Here is a 12,919-nt window from a genome sequence, read left to right as displayed (position 1 = left end):
GCATATCAAATTCTGAAGTGGATTAACATTTATCAGTATTTGATTAAAACTAATTTTTCTCAGGAATACATTAAATTTTAAATAGAAATCATCTGTTATTTACTAGTTCTAGCTAGCTTTTATGTTGTGTGTTCTCCCCCACCTGATGGCAAAGTTATCATCTTTGCTTAAGAACTTAAGTCAAAAATGAAGCGCAGTTACTCGACGTGATAACATAGAATGATGTTTGTACCAATATCATAAAATTTATTGAAGTTAATCATTGAATTCGCATTTAACTGTTTAATTACTTATCTTTATAAATTCAAGTATAGTGGGGAAGATTCGCAGCTCAGTTGGATGATTTTGGTGTTGGTGTTGTGCTGTCTTAGCTCGGTAGCTTAATCATGAATCCTTAAATGTCTTCCTAAACAACATCATTAACACAAAATTTAGATAGAAGTGAGTTATTCGAAGTTAGACACTAACATCGTTGGATGTCAGCTCAGTGGTCTAATGGTTAGCCGTTTGATTTCCTCGTGTGAAGTCGTGGATGCACACTTCTGACGAATAGTCTCATATTAGGATAAAACAGACATCCAGTGTTTCTAGGTTTTCAATGGTGGTCTGGCTAAGATCAGTTAGTGATTATAACGGTGAAAATACTACAATCTTCACAAATTCCCGATACTAATATAACAAAAAGCTCATTTTATTAACACTATATTTGATTGGTTGTTGCCACTTGTCATTATCTGCACATTAATTCTCATTGTTTCCTCCTAAATTGATTTAATTCTTCACTTCATAGTTATTTATTTTTAAATGAGTCGATGAAAAAGCTTGATGATTAAACCATACAACTGAGACTGAAACTACACCAAAATTGTGTTCATTCACCTTAATGAGAAATTCTAAAGTATAACAATAAAATACGTGATTTTCGATTCATCATAGCCTATCAACAGAAGAGATCTTTTTCATGCAACAGAAAAATTTGTACTGTTTCTAAACCGATTTGATCTGTCTGACTATACTCATATCTCTAATCAATAATTAAGCATTACAAAATGTAATAGTCATATATAGGTTACATAAGTTTCAAATGTCGAGAGAAGTTTGAAATACCAATTAAAAATAGAGTCGATTAGTGGAATGCATAAACCAACCAATCTACCTACCTACCTGCTTACCTACCTACATTCATCTAAACATACTTAGAAACTAATCGGTGATCATTAATTTACATGATTTGTCTCTTCATGTGTTGGTGGCAATGATAATACACATTGGTGTAATATTTAATTACCTTATTTTTTTCTGACAAATTATATTTTATTTCGCTATATTTTTCACACCATTCATGAGTTTATTCATTACAAATTTTTCAGTGATATATATGTAGAAAAAAAATAGTTAGAAAAGTGAAAACGTGACTGTATATCGTGATGCACCTCCTCATAGATCTATACATAAGTGTCGGTACCTAACTGATAGTTGTCCATGTGATTTAAATGCATTAGAATGCATGAAGTTAAATAAATATCAAGTGGCATCTGTCTCATAGTTTGTTGAATTCACTGATCATGCAATCTGAGTGCATAATATGGATAAAATTTTAGTTTATAATGATGTTACATTTGTTGAAAGGGAAGATTTCATGGTAAATCATTTGAATAGAAATAAATTTTAGGATGTCTCGACAGTTGGATAAAATGAATCTCCTTTGATAACATTAGATGTGGAAAGAAATTCATCAAGATTGTACTGTTGCTCTCAACGACTAATAAACTACAATGTTATTGATTACGTGTGGATCAATCAGTTGAATGATTATTATGCATAACTTCAGGACGTTATGATTTTATATTTCGTCTACAACCACATGAGTTTGAAAGTCTGACAAAATCTAAGAACGGATTAAGAAGATTCGATCGACTTTTGGCAACTTATGGCGTAGGCGAGATAACTGTCTGACAACCAAACGATGAATTTACTGCACAGCAGTTTGCTCCGTTCTATTTTAGGGATGGGAAACCTGGTCATTAAGAATAGTGGGTATTCACAGGTTACTAGCATGAGATCATAGCTGTCTTCGAAGCATTGATCATGTATTTTTGGACCATGGAGTAAACAGTGTCTGGGTTAGGAATAGGGTACTAGGTAAAGATAGCAAGTCGACTGATGAGGTAGCAGAACCTCATCAACTGAGGTGTTTGAGGTGTGCGTTACGTGTGCCTAACCACTGTCCACTTCGATGAGTGATGTTGTTTGGTGTAAGAGTAAAGTATAAGGAAGTTAGGGGTAGCCAAATCAAAACATTATATCAGTCCATCAAGTCAATGACAGTTGGACTGAGTAATGACAGTAGCAGTATACTACCTGGTTGAGGTTCACGTCATCATCATAACCAGTGGTCAGAGGTTTTGAATGATATAGCTCAAAATCGTTCGCAGTGGTGCAGATGGATGCATTCTGTGTCTTTCCTCAGACTCTGAGTTGTGAATTCATCATAACTTTTTGTGTTTTTATTTCACTAATTTATATTTTCCTGTCGAGTTGTATTTTCAATGAGTAATATTTTCTATTTCCACTGATACTGTTACTACCTCTACTATTATGGAGTTTGATCTGACAATTTCATCTCTGTGTGCCAATGGGATATGACAACTTGAACCGATGTACATACGTGCTAGGTTCTACATTGTGACTGACTGACTTAAGTTTAAATGGTACGATCTTTCTGGAGTTATGGTTATCAGCTTAGTAAAAGGGTTATAGATATTTCTTGGGCTATCAACTATTAAATGAAGTCATTAACTGAGATAGCCAACTTGGAATTAGTGCGCCATATGAATAAACCATAACAGCCACAAATCACACTTCAGTTGATGGGGATTAGTAGTAATATACAGAAGATGCACATAGAACTGAACCGTTAGTTGGCTGGAGGTAGTTGGCGGGAAATTCTGTCTAAGTTTCGTGTTAGTTGACAATTGTTAGAAAGGCATACATGTAATATTCAAAAAATTGATGATGCATGAGTGGTTCAAACTTGTAATACAGTATGGCAAGTGTTCCATTTCAATCATAAATCGACGTAAATGGTTCCAGGTCGACTATCTTAAGGGTTACTTAAATCATAATGACAATAATGTGAAGACATCTCGAAAACACACTAATCATTATCGACAATTCATCATCACTCATAAATAAGCTCATTAATAAACGCATTTTAGTAATTGTGTAAACTTACATCAGTACTGGCAATAATTAGAGATGAATAGTCAATCATTCCAGGTTTCGCTATCATTGCATAGTCTAAACAAGGGGATATATCATCTGGTAATCCACAAATAAGAATTTTTTGACGGGGACGATAATCTGCACACAAAAGAAATAAGAACGAATAGGCATAGATAAAGAAAAAATAATAAGTTACATAGTTATATGAAGAAAAATAATAACTATCCATTAATTTATATTATTCTGTAAGAATAAATTTAGTTTCACATGGAATATGATAGCTAATGAATCATTGAAACGTTAATTACCGGTAACCTCAAGCTTGAAATTTGGAACGATGGAAGTTGTTCATACTTTCCTAAATATAATCTAGATGATACAGACCTACACGGATTAATTGTTTACTACATGCATTCATCACTTTCATTAATCTGAATTTATTCACTGACTGGAATTTTATAGTTTACATCACGAGCTGATTTCAACAATACCACCATTGGAAATCAGGAAGCACTGGATAGTTGTTTCACCCTAGCATTAGACTCTTCAGTTGTGTACCTAGATCATGCTACCATGGGTTTTGTGAAGTTATCTTAACATTTATACCACTGAGTCACCATGTAGTGGTCTGATTTCTAACATCCATCAATTTGAGATATTATTTAAAGATCTCTCAATGTCATTGGCGAGGAACTTCCTCACACTGGCGGATATGTACAGCTAAGGTCTCCCCTATCAGGACGAGACACATCCAGCGAGTTCGGGTTTTCCATGTTCGTCAAAATAATGTCATTCCGTTATGTAAACTATGAAAATTCAACAATCTACACAAGCTCTCTATATTGATGACGACGAAACTATGATAAGTCAAGTGAATCTATGTTAGTCATTGACAATTCGTAAATCACAGGCGATTATAAACTCTATCAGAAAAGGAATGACAGCTGCCACATGTTTGCCACAGGTTATGAGAGTTTAAAATTCTATTCCATTGAAGAAGTAATAAGTCAATACTGTTGAGATAACTTTAAATTAGAATGAAACAATGAATCAGTAGCCTTTTTCGATGTTAGATTATGATAAAAAATTTCTACAAATTATCAACAGTGATCATGACTTTTTATCAATGATATGGTGTCTTTATATACACATACGTACATGCATACATACATACGTCGCTAAATATGCATGTACATGTCATAGTGACAACTGTTAGCCTGATATATGGAAAAATAAATAAACATAATATATCGATTATTGATTATCCCCAACTTTATAATTTCATAATCATGACCTCTGTTGGGGTGTAGGTATGCATATATCAATAAATCTATATAAATAAACTAAATATTATGCAGTTTGTGTGTTTACTTGAAAGTGAAGAAATGTATTAAAATATCATTGATTTTCAGTTATTCTATTGAAAATTGACAGTCTTTTCTTTCATTTCCTGATAAGTTCAGATTACACTTCGAGCCAACTGGCAATAATTTCACATGGCGTCAGTACAGTGTTACTAAATTATCAAAACAAATGTCAGATTGGTGGAAGTCGTAACAATATCAACGATGTTAGAAAACACTAAACACCGACAATATGATACGAGAAGAAAGAAGGCATTAGATAATTTTAAAACTCAAGATCCAATGAAAGATAAGAGTGAATGCATCTTTTTCATTTCGACTGATTCTGAGTCATGTCTTCCAAAATCTCTAACCATTGGCTACGATAATAACGCACACCCCAACCAGATAATCTGTGCCTACCTATACTGTTTAGTCTAACAATCACTAACTTCATGAACTGACATCACGTATTGGTCTTACCACTCATAGATTTCTTCTGATCTCACACTCAACATCGAAGACAACATCATACGTTGAGGCAAGTAGTGGTTAAGCATACGCCACACAAATTAATAACATTTAAAAATGGTTTATTCTCGGAAAGAAAGTTAGACAAACAGAATGGCATTTCAGGTTGTGGAGCTTATTGAATTTTATCGAGATCATGAACCCATCAATGCTAGAAAATCACTTAAAACCTAGAGACACTAGACCCCGTTTATTCTTAATGTGTAACTCCTTATCAGTGCTCACTCACAAGCTCGTTACCGGGAATCGAACCCACGGCCTTCGGTCTCTAGCACGAATGCTTAACTTCTGAACTAATGAGCCCGGATATGATTTTGAATGATTTTTAAGCTTTATAAGAATCACAGGTTTCTGTCATCGTCAACTAAGAAAGAAAAAAACTGAAGCAAAGAATCTATTGGACTCTGTACAAAAGTAACAGAGGTCATTCGATTGTTGACTTTATTTTAACAACAAGACTGTTATAGGATAGTGAGGATGGGAACAGATTGAATGTATAATCTTTATAAAGTTGTGATGACTATTGTGATTATTGTTAAGCGTTAATAAAAATCTAATCAGCGCAGATACATTTATTAAACTAATGAACATCAATTACCATTCAGAAATAACCATTTTGTTTGATTCTTAGAGTTGATCGAATAGATCACCAAAGTTGTCTTAATGATAACAAATACTTTAGAACAAACCACAATATCAAGATTTAAAAACATTCTATCGTTTAGGCAGTTATCTCCAACACTCTGATACACTAAAACTACATGCATTAGTAATGCTCACCCTGACTTGATGATATAACCATCCTGATTACGTAATACCAACTTTCAAGTTAGTAAACGAGAACATCATTTATTTTACTATTCTTGTTACTATCATTTAAAAGTGAAAGGTGATACAATATAATAGAGTGATTAATGATTCAAACCACACTAATGAGTTATTCCATATATTCATTTGTTAATTAAACAATTATTCTTCATCGATAAATTTCTAGGTACTCTTGTGATAAACAGTAGCAAAGAATCATCTGATATCATACACATATAGTTAAACAGACTGAACTTTATTGTAACTATCCAACTTTTGGACAGCATGTCACTAAAAATGATCAACATTGTATTTACAATTTTGATCTCATTCCTTCTTATTCTGATGCTTCTTTGCTTACCCTGGTTAACTGACATCAATTTAATTGTGTTCACAGTCATAAATAACAAAACTGTACAGTATTGTTTATGAAATAAGAAAAAAAATGTTACCCTGGAACATTTAATTATGTATGGTTGTGTGCTGGTAAGAACACGTTACTATTCCTTTTTTTAAATAATTGAGTTAATTACACTCTTTATATTATAGAAACAACCATATCTAGAATATTTACTGAGCATAACCTATTTAGAAAGCAAATGTGTCCTCTCAATAATACTGTGCACTATGGGGTAGGTGATAATTTACACACAATATATGGAAAAAATCACACTAGTTTGTTATTGTCAATGTCGAGTTTAATAACATAGGTTTTAGGAATAATTAACAACCTATCTATGTACTCAAAAGACTTAATAATTAGTAAACTTATTTTGTTTTATTTGGTGAAGACGCTGACAAAATGCATAGTCTTCTGACCACTCTAAGCAACAATACTAACATGTTCGGGATGCGATTCTCTCCCTCGAAATGCAAAATGTTGCTTCAGGATTGGGTTACATCGACACCCGAACTAGTGATAGGGAGTGAAGTAGTTGAGTGTGTCGACCGCTTCACTTATCTTGGAAGTCTCATCAGCCCTTTTGGTCTGGTGTGTGACGAAATCTCAGCACGGATACAGAAGGCTCGACTAGCTTTTACCAACTTGCGTCATTTATGGCGTAGGCGAGATATCCGTCTATCAATCAAAGGACGTGTTTACTGCGCAGCAGTTCGTTCCGTCCTACTTTATGGCAGTGAAACATGGCCGGTAAGAGTAGAGGATATTCGTGGGTTACTAGTATTCGATCATAGATGTCTTCGAAACATTGCTCGTATATCATAGGACCATCGAGTAAGTAACACAGTTGTTAGGAAACGGGTACTAGGTAAGGATGGCAAATCAATTGATGAAGTAGTGAAACTTCATCAGTTGAGATGGCTGGGACACGTGTTACGTATGCCCAACGACCGACTGCCTCGACGTGCTATGTTCAGTTGTATAGGAGTAGGTTGAGAGAAAGCTAGAGACGGCCAAACCAAAACATGGCACAAGTCCATGAAGTCACTGACAAGTGGACTGAGTCATGTTGGTAGGTGTAGACTACCTGGTTGGGGACCGCGAGATGATAGCAACCGATGGTTAGAGACCCTGAATGACATGGCTCAAAATCGTTTGCAATGGCGCAGGTGCATCCACTCTCTGTGTTCTCCCAAATTCTAATCTTCTGAATTCTTCATGTCCCTTTTTTCCTCTTTCCAAATTTATTTCACTGGATTATACTCTTTAAATAACATCTCCAAACCCTAATCTTCCCGATTACTGCTTATACTCTTGCTACCTCTACCACTACGGGATTTGAATCGACCACTGCATCTCTATGCTAATGTGGTGTGGCAACTCGAACTGATGTACGTACGTACGAAGTTCTACGTTGTTACTGACTGACTGAAACTTATTTTGTAGGATCAAAACTATTAACCAAATTTCAACTTCTCATAAGAGATATACTCACCAATTAAGATGCACAGACATTAATAAAAATGTTTAGACTAAAGAAATACAAATGGTGTCATTAGTTAATTGTATGCAACGTAAGATGTGACAAATATGTATTTCGGTTTAAATTGCCTTATCACATTGATACATGGAGATTAGATTATTTTAAGACATCACAAAGTGGTATGGTGTAAGGTGATTTTAGGACATATGTTCAAGAGTAAACCAATGAGTGAACACACCTGGACCATTACAATCGATTCTGAGCCGTATCAACTAAAGTTTATAACTGCTGGTTACTATAAACCACACGGACTCTAATCAGGTAGTGTACACCTATTAGCATGGTATAGTTCAGTCTTCAATTAATTCATGAACTGGTGCCACATCATAGTTCGGCATGACGTTCTACAATTGAAGAACATCTGGAACTCAAAACAACTGTCAATTTGGTCATCCCTAGCCTTCTTATAGTCTACTACTGCACCAACGATCATCGTCCGTCAAAGTGGGAGGTGGTTGGGCATACGTAACACATATACCAACTAGCTCATTTGATGAAATGGTTGGGACATGTGTTATTAAGAGCATGATTAAGAGTAATTGTAACCGTAATTACCTACTTAATATTTCATTCACTAAATTCACATTGTTGATAGTAACAAAACAGTCACTGTTTACAGTTTGATATCACTAATTTATTTTAATTAAACAACCAGTGAAAACTATGAAGTACTGGGTAGATGTTTCATCCTAATATGGAAATCCTTAACAGTGCACATCCTAAACCCCATTGGGTATCAGAACCAGGATATTTGAACATTGCCGTGTGTTCTTACCTTCCTAGTGTTCTAAAGAAAAGCCGTAACCAGTGACGTTCAACCATCAGAAGTGATACAAATATCATCAATAGTAGTGGATAATGGACACAAAATATCGCAAATTGACTGAAGTTAGAAATATGAACTATTGAACCCCAATTGTGGTCTGAAGGTCAGATGCTCAAAATTAGGCCTGGGGATTCTGGGTTATATATCTCTTGTATGTCCGTGTACCTCACTGTTCATTTACATCAGATTGTCAGTAGTTATCTAACCACAGTCGGTGCATTACGTGAAATTTTAACTTCGACAATCTTTATGACACTATATAATAACACTCAATGCTTTCAAGACAATGACATGAATCAGTAATTCAATGGAGTATAGAAAATTATGCTTCGATACAATAAACATGACCTTGATCCAGATGAATATTCAAATCGTCTATCAAAGATTCAAGAATTACACTTTATTCATCATAGTTTTAATTTCAAATCCTTAGTTCTTCAGTCGATCCTAGTTAGAGGTGAGAACTAACTTTCTACTATATTTACTATGTTAAATATCCTCTTTACCATCTCAGAAAATCTATTATGACAGAATTGTTTAACAACATAATTCACATGTTATATAAACGTGATTATTATCCTGCTAAAAACTAGGTTGTTGTTTTTTTTTTTTGAAAAAATTTATTTTACCCTTTCTCAAATAGTTTTGTCTAAATACTGATTGTATCAACTTTATATTTTATTTATTCAAGGTCACATTCATATGCCTATATAAGACACAAACAAATAGTGTCAACCTAAATGTCCCCCAAACCCAATGCTGATTGTTATTATACATGACCTTCATTTTTTTTAATGACTCATCTCCTCTATTTTATTGTGTCTAAGTTCATAATCTAAACAACTTAAATAGATAGATAAAATCGTCTCATTTGAATTTATCGATTTTTTAACTGGTTTCATTGACCATGTTATTTGAATATGATCATACAGGTTAATAAATTGTATCGTAAATTTGCTTCAGTACAGTTTTACATATTTTGGTAGAGTTTTGTTCTTTGAGCTAGATGGTTTGGTCGTGGAGCTTTCATCGTTCTTCTGAACGACATTATCAGCACAAACTTCAGATAGAAGTGAAGTGTTCGAATTTCTCCATATGTGTTTCACAACTTGTTCTATGCACCTCGATGTTGATTGGTTCTTATTGACCTGAGCTACAAATCTTCTCCACAGTTTTACATATATAATGATGTCCTAGGTATTCACTGTATTCAATACTTTTAATCATTAAAACAAAATTTTAAATATTATCCCTTAATATATTACTATTTGAGAGACGTATCATCATCAATAGGATTCGAATAATGAGAAGGATTCCAAGTATAATTACATGCATCAATAGTCAACGACTCGAATAGTTTTGAAATTTTTTTCGACTGTTCTGATTGACTAAGTGAATGTGTGTATAAGATTGGGTAGCAACTATAGTATTTCACATTCTCAAACTACTCCGCTTTAATCAGTTACCTGATATAACTAGCCCTCACATCATTCAAACTTCAGTACACAAATATGTACTTGATAAATGAGTTGTAAACTAATAACACAATACTATTCCCAGCAGTCGAAACAGGTTGATTCGTGAAAATGAGATTTGTAATAAACAGTCAGTATTTCTCATACATACAATGATCTAGGTATAACAAGAACAACAGTAATGATAATAATTAATGGTTAGATATTATCTCACCCGTGGTTTAAAATAAAAGTAACTTTAAGAAGATACATAAAATAAAAACAATGAAATACAAAAGATTTCGACAAAATGAACCACACGTAAATACCGAAGAAATAGACTAATATTCAACGGATGAAAACAAAAACGGAATCTAAATTAGGAAAAAAAGCAACAGAAACGAAAGAAAAAGAAAAGAAGATTGAGATAAACATTTGAAGCGACAGTCAACTTCAAACGACAGTCAACACGTTCTTAACTGGTCAACTAATTAGTTAACTAACTATGAACGATAAGAAATAATTCATATGTTTTTTTTTAAATAAAAAAATATGATACACTTTTGCAGAAGAAATAGTCTGATCTGGTTGTAACCTTGATAGATAATATTATTGTTAGTGTATGCAAAATAGAATTTCGATTTAACCAAAATATTTTATTCATGGTGTGTGTGTGTGTGTTTATTTCATTGTAATTTGGAGCCCTAATTGATGGAGTGAAGATTTGAACCGTCTAAACTATGGAATATATTACAAACTAAGGATATACATATACATTATAATGGTTAATGAACTTAGAGATAGAGAGACATGGATATGGTGATCATCTGTTCAAACGTCAGATTAAAGCTTATCTGGTAATTAATTATAAGATCTGGTTGCTGATTGGTTAAAGAAGAATTAGGAAGATTAACTAGTTGTATGTTTATACCAAATGATGTTTTCAGTGACTGTATGAAATGACAATGATAGATGCATAGTAACTAATCTAACCCTTTAGAATCACTAACATGAATGTATGTATACTGCATCACTTGGCTGATGGGATCCGTTAACAAATAGTTTGACTGAATATGGTTAATCTTATCATCAAGATCAAAACATTTTAAGTATGGCTTAACCCTATGACTTGATAAGGTTTAACTAAAATGAACCAGTATTCCAATTACTGTCACAGGTGTGAACCGTATTTCAGTTATGTTATAAAACAAGTAGTTTAAAAATACTCTGACTTTAAGGCAATAATGTTAGTTTGTGCATGGAATTACTACTTTTACTACGACTATTGGTGCTACTACTGTTACAACTATCATCAAGATTATTGCATTCTTCTTAAACCATTGGAGACTAAAGATAATTCATTCTTTCTATTAGTGAACTGATGCCCTGGAGATACCTAGTTGAAAGCTATCTTTCGTCTAATCAACACACTAATCAGGTATGCAATAAATTTATCAATGGTTTCAACTTTGAATATAACCGCATCTGTAAGAGGTTTACAAATAAATTAATTTTTATCAATAACAAAAATAGATCGGAAAATGTATTTTGATCATCTTTCAACACTAGTAAATTTTCATATTTTTAGACGGTCAATCAGTTGTATGCAATCCAAAGTCAAGTCTTGTTGTACATCGGCTCAAGTTGAGAGCATAGTGAAAAGAAATTATCGAGGTGAAAAACAGTGTAGCAGAAGTAGTATAAGTGACGGTAAGAAAGACTAAGAATAATGAATATAAGTTGAGAGGAAGAAAATGAATAAGTGGGGGAAAAAGGTATGAAATAATTTTAAAACTTAGGACCGATTCTGAGTCATGTTTTTATTATTATTATTGATGGCTTTATTCAATATTATCTTTTGGTACAATATAGAATTCTCAGCACAAAAGTGTGGCAACTGGCTGTTGCAATGTGGAAGTGCCGGGCAACGATCCCGGGCCCTCTCGCATGCCAACTATTGATCATAATAATCGCGCAAACTCCAACGAGGTAGTCTTCACCTTACATGTTAGGACCATTTCTTGTAATTATAATTTATTTTTAATGTAGTGTTGTTTGTTACTATGAATTTGATCTGTGATCAATACCAACAAGATTTATTGAACTAAACTTTAATTTAACAAAATATATCACTGGAAAAGCGAGGCGCATCACATAAATTATTTAAGTGAAATAAGAAAACTGTCAAATAGTTAAGTTTTGCAAACCATCATAATTCATCAAATCACTAATTCAGAAATTATTATTTGTAAGAGAGGCAATATTTAGATTTTCTCCAAATGAATTTATATTCAATAGACAAAATCTGATCCGATCAGTAAAATAACAAGGTGTTATGTTATCTAGGATCAAATGATCATATTTTACAACAATACATTACATTATAATAATAAAATAAAACCAACAACTTACTTGAAAATGATTTTAAAGATGATACAGGCGATGAAAGTGCTGTAGATGCTGTAGGAAATTGTGAAGTAGTATTTAATGAATGATAGTCATATTCATAAGGAGAAAATGATTTTTCTGATTTTTGTGTACTAATAATTAAATTAACAAGGAATTCCACTTCAGTTTGATCGTACATATTGTTATTCACGTATTTGTATAATTGATGTTTCACTTTCGAAGTATGATATTCTTCTTCTTTTCTTGATGGCACTTACACTTATTCACAAGTAATTGAATAAAATATACAAATGTAAGTAGTATATTAAGGAAAGAAATGGATTCAGATCATATTCATTCAGTAAATTTATAGTGAATTTGGTGTACTCGATAAACAAATAA

The 12,919-nt window shown here is 33.1% G+C and overlaps 1 protein-coding gene across 1 annotated transcript in view; it reads right to left on the bottom strand.

Annotated features, from left to right (window-relative positions):
• The window catches only part of MS3_00005653 (uncharacterized protein), a 21,947-nt gene extending 9,028 nt beyond the window's left edge, over window positions 1-12,919 (bottom strand). Inside the window, exons 1-2 of the mRNA XM_051213742.1 lie at window positions 12,542-12,919; window positions 3,236-3,363 (exon numbers count right to left, since the gene is read on the bottom strand). Coding sequence (XP_051069743.1) covers window positions 3,236-3,363; window positions 12,542-12,716 — 303 coding nt within the window. The 5' untranslated portion in view covers window positions 12,717-12,919. The remainder of the gene's footprint in view (window positions 1-3,235; window positions 3,364-12,541) is intronic.

This window comes from Schistosoma haematobium, chromosome 3 (assembly GCF_000699445.3).
Source record: "Schistosoma haematobium chromosome 3, whole genome shotgun sequence".
Classification (NCBI taxonomy): Eukaryota; Metazoa; Platyhelminthes; class Trematoda; order Strigeidida; family Schistosomatidae; genus Schistosoma; species Schistosoma haematobium.
This window is presented reverse-complemented; position numbering and strand designations above follow the sequence as displayed.